Genomic DNA, 8474 nt, shown 5'->3' on the forward strand with positions numbered 1-8474 from the left:
GCTCAGTACCCAGCAGGCAGGCGTCCTGTTAACCAACTGTAATTACGGAGCTCTCGGGGGAGAAAAAGCACTGCAGATAGAAACACAGGGTCATACAGTTGCATACAGAAGAAGCTTATAAACGGGCTTTCTGTATAGCTTATACATGGAAAACTTTCCTTAGCATCCTCACTGTAGCATAACCCCACCCTCTGTCTGTGTGTCTCTGCAGTGGTCAGAACCTAGCTGGTGAGTGAAGATGATTCCTGTGCTGATCTGGGCTTTGATATCACTGAATGTAGCAGAAAACGACTTAGATGCTCTGTACCCTGACCTGGAGCATTCGAGAACCATTTATGTCACAGGTGAGTACATGTTCACTTGTGTTTCTTTGTGAGAGTGACAATGTCATTCCAGCGTCTGTTTCTGTGTTTCGTTTAGAACACTCACTCTGCAGTGTCCTTTCTTCCCTCAGTTTATCAGCATGTTCTCAGTGATAAGACTGCTATGTAGGGACTTTTAGCTAACTTAGACAGAGCTATCCAGTTTGGCTTTTATCAGCAAATTAAAACACTGTATATCTCTAGTTTTTACATGGTAAAAAAAAAAAACCAACAACACATAACAGCTATTTTGTTATGCAAGTCACTTCGGAAATTTATTTATTTATCTATTGTTTGGTTTTCCTTGTTTGTGAGATACGAACAAAACCAAAGCCCTTTTCATTTAGGCTGCGTGATTCAGTGAGAACGATGATATAAATCTTTACCAGCATGACTTCCAATTTCCTTTTTTTCAATATCACTAGCTACTGTATAATATTTTTAGTAAAATAAAACATGATAAATTAATCTCTATTAGTTATTGTTTAAAGTAAAGTTTAAAGCAGTTTAGCAGCAGCTGAGTCTTTGGCACTGTTTGGATCTATGGCACAGATATTCTTTGCTGTTTGGTTTGAGACCTTGGAGCAGTTTCGTCTTAACTGGACTAGCATTTTTTAACGTTTTTGCTTCATTTTGGGGTTTTTTTGTTTTTGTTTGTTCATTCATTTATTTACTTTTGTTTTTCTAGTCTAATGTGACCATACATAGAGAAGATGGCAGAATGCCAGAACCTCAAAGTTTTCAGCAGGCTTGGATATTCAGCTGCATAGCTGCAGCATTCTCAAATTTGTTATAGTCTGATCTCAGTTAGAGACTAAAATGTAATAGAATTTCCCTCTTTAAAACTGGAGGACAAACATTTTAGAGGGTTCATACCCCACAGATCTGTCTTCTTTCACCTGCACAATTGCTAAGACTAGAAACATCTTGTCAGCTGATCCAAAACATTCGACAGGAGTTCTGGTTGGGACTAGAAAGAAAATCATACTTCTAAAATACTTTGTCTGTCTATTAGCTTCTCTTGACTGCCTCGTTGGTAAATATGGAATCGAATTTAGAACCCTTCTTCTCACATATAAAGTCGCTAATAATCAGTCTGCATTCATTTCTTAAAATCCGTCCCATTGAAGCACTTTGCTCTCTGTTTGGTTGCTGTTTTTCAGAAAATGGCCCCCAACTGTCAGTGGTAGCAGAAAAAACCAAAGTGGTGTCAAGACGAGGGGGAAATGCTACTTTACCATGCACGATTCTAAGGGACCAAACACTGGCACAAAACCGTAAGATGCGGATCAAATGGACCAAGCTGACCTCAGACTATCTAAAAGAGGTTATCATTTATTTGACATGAACTGTCATTAGTAATTTTTTTTTCAAAACATTGTGTGTAGCATTCCAAAGTATCAATATATAATTTATGTAGAAGCATTATAAACTAGTTTTGTTACACATGTCCAATGGTGGCCTTATTATCTTATTATTCATCACTTGCTAAGACATCTTCCCTCCCACTGTCATCAAAGCACTTGCTCAGGGTCGGGGTTTTCTCTGTTGTATTATTGTATTATTGAAGGGTCTAGCTTACAATATAAAGTGCATCGAGGCGACTGTTGTTGTGATTTGGCGCTGTTTAAATAAAATTGAATTGAATTTCTTGTTTATTCTGTTCAAAATGTGCTGGACTATTCTTAAGAAATTCCAAAAACTGAAAGCAGTGGAAAAGTATAACATGAACACTTTTCATCGTGCTCTAGGTGGATGTGTTTGTTGCCATGGATTATCACAAAAGGAGTTATGGCAGATTCCATGGACGTGTCCACCTACAAGGTTCTTCGGCCATGGATGCTTCTCTAGTCATTACAGAAATCACTTTGGAGGATTATGGGAGGTATAAATGTGAAGTAATTGACGGGCTGGAAGATGGAACAGCAGTGGTGTCGCTGGACCTTGAAGGTATAATATTTGGAACTACTTCAAAAATTACTAGAATTTAAATATGGAAAGGGGGGGGGGGGGGGGGGGTAATGTCAGCTGAAGACAAAAATGCTGGAGCCAGTCAAACACACAGACAGCTGACCAAACACATCCAGTTTATCCTGGCTGCAGGTCATCTCTATAAAGTTAAGGATCTTCTAAATCAAACATCATTATATATTATATACTTTGTATTGTTCCATTATACTTCTGTACTGTGTGGAATTGTGGGGAGCCACCTATAGAACACACACCATCCAATATATATTCTGCAAAAAAGAAGCATCAAATCAACTTTTTATTAAATTAAATATTCTTAAATTTAAAAACTTGGTTGACCTGATAACTGCACAAATAATGTATAAAGTAGGAAACAAATCTTTGAGCCACAACATTCAGAACTTGTTCCAAATAAGACCAAATACCCTTAGAGGAAACCCTATGTAGTAAGGATTCATGTAAAAACAATAAGTTACATGAATGTTGCTGTATCATTGTGTTCTATTGAATCCTTGTCTCATTTTTATATTTTTAGCAAATTTTGGTATTTGAAACAAGCGGGTAGCAACAAATAAGTGTAAATCTATCTTTTCTACTCCTTTTCAAGCGTATTAATTGAGTGGATATAGAGATATTAATGACAACTTTGATGCCTTTGTTTTGTGTATGTGTTTTCTTGTTATTTTAGTTATATTGACATGTTCAAAATAAATTCTATTCTATTCTATTGCATCTCCTTCTCTGCCCTCATTTTCTGTTTTCACCCTGTCTGTGCAGGTGTTGTCTTCCCATACTACCCCCGCTTGGGACGCTACAACCTTAATTTCTACGATGCAGAGCGGGCGTGCCACGATCAGGATGCAATCGTGGCATCTTTTGACCAACTGTATGACACATGGCGTGGAGGGATGGACTGGTGCAATGCTGGCTGGCTGTCTGATGGCACAGTCCAGTATCCCATCAACACCCCCAGAGAACCCTGTGGTGGCAAGAACACAGTGCCAGGCATTCGGAACTATGGGTTGAGAGACAAGGACAAGAACCACTATGATGTTTTCTGCTTTACCTCCCACTACAAAGGTGAGGAACAGCACTAAAACTGTGTTTTTGTAGGTATTGGCGACAAACACATCTGCAATACTGAGGGCAACATGCTCTCTGTGGTTACTGGGTTATGAGTTGATTGAAAACATTTTTACCTGTTTGGCCACCTAAAATTGAAAAAGAAACGAATGTTAATACTATAATACCAACATGTAAGAGTTTCTGAAAGTGTGCTTCTTTTTTATGTGGCTAAAACAGAATCCAGCCCTAACCACAAATGGGATGCTAGTGCCCTGATGGATAGCAGGTCTAAAGAAGTTAATTAACACTTGATATTAACATGTCTTTAAAATGTAGCTAGTGACCTCATATTTATCAAATTGTTGTTGTTGGTTTTTTTTGTTGTTTTTGTTTTTTACACACTATTCAATCCAGCTTTAATATGAGTTAGTATGAAGAGCCATGTGAGCTCCAACTGGGATGCTTGCATCTTACTTCCTATAGCAGCACCTAGAATAGATGTGGCTCAGGAGACACACCATGGTTTCCACCACTGGACTCCTCCCTCTTTGTTCAGGTGTCCCAGGGCACAATACTGAATTGTGTGGAACAGAGGGTAACTTAGAGCTTGTGGGGTTAGGATGTGGTATCCGATTTTTTAGACCACCACTCAGTGTAAGTTTTATGTCACAGCTGCGTACTAAGTACTGGTAATTATCAAAATGATTTTTTATGCTTCCACCAATATTTGAGAGATCTTTATGATAATATTTTTAATCATAAAATACAAATATTCTAGTCCAAATTCTTTTAATGTACAGTTTTACAAAATAGCTGAAAAAAGATAGTAAATCACATCATTATCTTATGATGAAAATGACAAATTACAGTTATTTTATTATATTCCGGAATGTCTGAATGTTACACATGGTCTCAACAGATTTTGAGGGCTGTGCAATATGACCAAAATCTCTTATCCCGATGTAAGACATTTCTCATCCCGATAATGATATATATCGCATTTTTGGTAAATTCTGTGAATCTTGGGCAACTCGACTTGGGTAAAGTGTTTTCAGCTGGGCGTTGTGTACCTGGAGTGTACCTGTGACCAATGCATGAAACTATATATCTTTAGATTGTTGTAACAGTTGCCATTTACTTTCTATTTATTACATGGCGTGCCGTGTGAAAAAGGCTGTTCTAACGTTTGAGTCTAAGGTTCATTTTTCAGCACCTGACGGCTCTTTTTTGCTTCTCATCTGATCTTCATCATCTCAATATTGCCGTAAACAGTGTATTTTGCAACACCACAAAACAAACGATGGCGTATAATATGAAATGATGGATGTTTTAACTTCGTCAAATTTGTAAAGGCATCAAAGCATGTATATCCTGTCTTGTTGTGGTGACAGGATCATGTTAGGTTGCAGGAATTTGATACATTGATATATTTTCTGTATGTTCTAACCCATTATGTTCATCCTTCTGTTTTCTTGTCACCTCAGGTCGTTTCTACTACCTGATCCAACCCTTTAAGCTGACCTATGATGAGGCAGTCAGGGCATGCCAAAAAGATGGTGCTCAAATTGCCAAGGTTGGCCAGATGTATGCTGCCTGGAAGCTGCTGGGCTATGACCGCTGTGATGCAGGCTGGTTGGAGGATGGCAGTGTCCGTTACCCCATCTCCCACCCGCGCCGGCGCTGCAGTCCCACTGAAGCTGCTGTTAGGTTCAGTGGCTTCCCTGACAAGAAGCATAAGCTGTATGGAGTGTATTGTTTCAAGGGCCACAACTGAGCCACAACACACATCCAGCAAACAATTACATACACTAACATGCATCAACACATACAATAATGAGCATAATAATTGAGAGAAAGAAAACAGAGAAAAAAGCACATTCAAACTGTGATAGTTTTTTTTTTTTAATGGAAACCTTAAGATGTTTTATCCAGACCGATTCATGTTGTGCTTTGTAAACTGGGACCTTATATTCTACAAGGGATAGTTTACGCATATTTAAGGTTTATATTATTTAATCAATGCCCTTCAGAGAGGTGGGCACATTGTTGTGGGGATTAGATAACCTACGGCTACAGACATACTGTCATTTACAAATGGACTAGGCTCGTCAAAGTCTGAAAGTCTGAAAGTCTGAAACGTAACTAATCCAATCTCTGCTGTTCAATGTTAACAAGGTGCTAAGACAGGTACTTTGTAAATCATCCTACCACCCAGTGTTTTATTTTTTTTTATACAAACGTGATGAACCAAACACTAGTCTCATCACCAAAATGAAAAAGAAATCATTTAACTGTTAGCATTGTTTATGTTTTCTAAGTATGTAGAATGTGATAATCTAGAAATGTATTTCTGTTAATGACTATTTTTTGATATACTGTAGAAATATTTAGAATATAATTTTTATCTTTCTGGTCAAACTATCCAAGTCTATTGGGTTTACATGAAACATACAATAACGGTGGAAAAAACACCACAAAAAATGATTTTGCACTGAATTTACCGAATATGATGCATAGAGGAGAGAAGACAAGGCAAACAGCAGTTTGCTCTTTGCAGCAATACAGAATGCCTGGCATGAAAAAATGCTTTGCAGTGCTAGAGTACGTTTTGTTCTTCAGAGCATGCCTTGACTTCAACAGCAAAATTGCTATTAGAGTATAGCTACTCTTGCTATCTATTTAGCGCCTTATAGACTGCTATTTTTGATACAAATGCCATAGATTCTTCTAGCTTATTACCAGAGCCAGGCTTTGCCCTGCTTGTGACTGATGTTGCTCATTAGCCCAGCAATCCCAGTGCAACCTGAGAGGACAATCAAAAAAATCCTGTTATTCAGTTGTGGGTTTGACCTTCAGCATGTGTTTGTAATATCATAAAAATCTGCTTTCTGCATACAATGTTGCTTGACCTTTAAATCACATTTTTCTACTCCATTCCTCTCCTATGATGGTGCTAGGCTGCTGTTAACTAGAATTGTAGCTAGAATTGGAAAATTTAGATTTAAATCCAGGTTATGCTCAGGTTTATGTTTGATCTATTTTAGTCAACAAAAAAGCAAAACAATAAAAAGAAATAAATATTAGTCATGTCACAAAAGCAAAGATTTAGTTGTTTGTACCACTGAAATTGCAAAGTTCTTTGTGCCAAATACAAAGAAAAAAGCAAAATAGTGACTGTTAGCATGCTAACAGACACACATGGCCAATGACTACTACTCACACTGTGGATTGTCAGCCTAAACAAGACTTGCAAACTCTTTGGACCCAAAAATCTACCCTCTCTTTAACAAGTCATATAGTATTGATGCTTTGTGTGTGTGTGTGTGGGGGGGGGGGGGGGGGGGGACGTAATGAAGTCTTAGTTTACGTTGACAAGAAACTCAATTGTGACTAAAAATAATATGCAACTCTTTTGAATAAATTGGGACTAATGCTAGGCTAGGTCAGAGTATTCAGAAAACCTACTAATGGATACCAGGTAAAAGATTAAGGTGCTGAGGTTAACAGAGATAACACTCTGTGACTGACTTACACACTAATGTATATAGAGATGAAGTCTAAGGTCCTGAACTGGCCCCCTAATTGCTGTCTAAGTTCTGCAAGGCACAGCCATGAAGCAGCCGACCAGTTCTTCCTGCAGGAGCCTCTAAAGGTTTCTTCCATTTAAGGGTATAACAGTAAATGTAATGTGTAAGCTCACTGTACACAGCCCAGGATGGAAAAGACTGAAGTTTAGGTAATCTAATTGGAATGGTGCAGAGTTGGCTATACTTGGCTACTCAAGTCACTGCACAATCAGAGTTTTGCTATACTTATCATCAGTGAACTGCTGGACGAAAATAGCCTGTAATGATCACACACTGATGATGTGGAAGATAAAATGCTATAACAGCTATGAAGTAAACACTTACTAAAGATCTGTTTTATTTAATTTACTCCTTTTGTATTAGTGTATTGATTAGAATTATTGCAGAAATTACAGTCAATTAAATGAATAGTTTGACATTTGTGAAAGTGCAAACTGGTACGCTAACACACAGCTGTGTAATAGCTAGATCTCATAATGGGCTATAAAATCAAGATATTTCTTGAAAGTAAACAGTATTATGTGTTAATTGGTAAGATTCTGAGCTACATGTTGACACCAAGCTCACACCAGTGTTTAAATTTAGGACACCCACAAGCTCATTAGCTAGCATAGAAAAATACCTGGAAAATCCTGTAAAATAAATAGAATGAAACTAATATATAAGATATATAATAAGATATGCAAGGCAGTTCTTCAGTGCATCAGTGCGGATTGAAAGCAATTTCACAATTGATGTTACATCATCCATATTTCCTACAGTCAAGTTGTCTCAACCTGCTACTCGTTAAATGAAGAAAATAGTGGGGAAATTTTGCTAATTCGTTGTCCAGTGTTTCAAGTTTAGTGCAGCTCAGCTACCTGTTTACATTTGTTACTTGCCTTACTTAGTATGTTACATTTTTCCTAACCAGATTACCTGTTTCTACCAGTTGCTAGTCTAAATTCTGTGTGTAGCTAAAGTTCAAGTAGTTGTCAGGAATATCACATTTCAGCAAATGTTTTCACATCTCTTTACTAGCCTTTCTTTTATGCTAAATGAAGTTACGTGTCTCCTGCTTATCTACCACTTTGTATCTACTGTACAGATATGACAGTGGTATCACTTTTGTCATATCACAAGAAAGTAAATATCTATGTTTTCACCATTTCAACTGTTCATTTTAAAGCTTCTATTTTGTATTCTATTGTCTTTCTGATATTGTTCTTCGAGAACCACAGCATAGAAAACAATCTTAGGGATTTGCAGACAAAGGGATAATAAAAGAATATATAAACCATGACTCAGCCTCTATCAATGTATACAACCATTACTGAATTAACATAAATACATCATAGCAACGATGAGCGATTCCACTGTAGTTGCAGCGGAAAAGAAAAATCATCAAAGTTAATGTCTGCCCTTTATTTGTTAGGATGTGTATTTGCAGAGCTGTAGTTCTTGGGTAATGCTGTAATGTGTAAATGTTTGCAGAGGGAGGGGTCCTGCT

At 37.5% G+C, this 8474-nt stretch overlaps 1 protein-coding gene across 1 annotated transcript; it reads left to right on the forward strand.

The window, feature by feature from the left end:
• The first annotated feature begins 215 nt into the window (after positions 1–215).
• Positions 216–8267, forward strand: LOC309711823 (hyaluronan and proteoglycan link protein 1-like). The gene is made up of 5 exons (XM_082542306.1): positions 216–344; positions 1526–1689; positions 2114–2312; positions 3111–3413; positions 4883–8267. Exons 1-5 carry the CDS (start codon positions 239–241, stop codon positions 5170–5172), a joined length of 1062 nt encoding a protein of 353 aa, XP_082398432.1. The 5' UTR covers positions 216–238; the 3' UTR covers positions 5173–8267.
• Positions 8268–8474: the final 207 nt, after the last annotated feature.

This window comes from Aulonocara stuartgranti, assembly GCF_965226115.1.
Source record: "Aulonocara stuartgranti genome assembly, chromosome: 7".
In the NCBI taxonomy this organism is placed as follows: Eukaryota; Metazoa; Chordata; class Actinopteri; order Cichliformes; family Cichlidae; genus Aulonocara; species Aulonocara stuartgranti.

Bases quoted from the DNA above. Each gene is read 5' to 3' on its own strand.
- LOC309711823 (XM_082542306.1), top strand. From the start codon at position 239: ATGATTCCTGTGCTGATCTGGGCTTTGATATCACTGAATGTAGCAGAA. The intron at 1,690-2,113 runs GTTATCATTTAT...ATCGTGCTCTAG, and splicing joins CCTCAGACTATCTAAAAGAG to GTGGATGTGTTTGTTGCCAT. The intron at 3,414-4,882 runs GTGAGGAACAGC...TTGTCACCTCAG, and splicing joins CTTTACCTCCCACTACAAAG to GTCGTTTCTACTACCTGATC.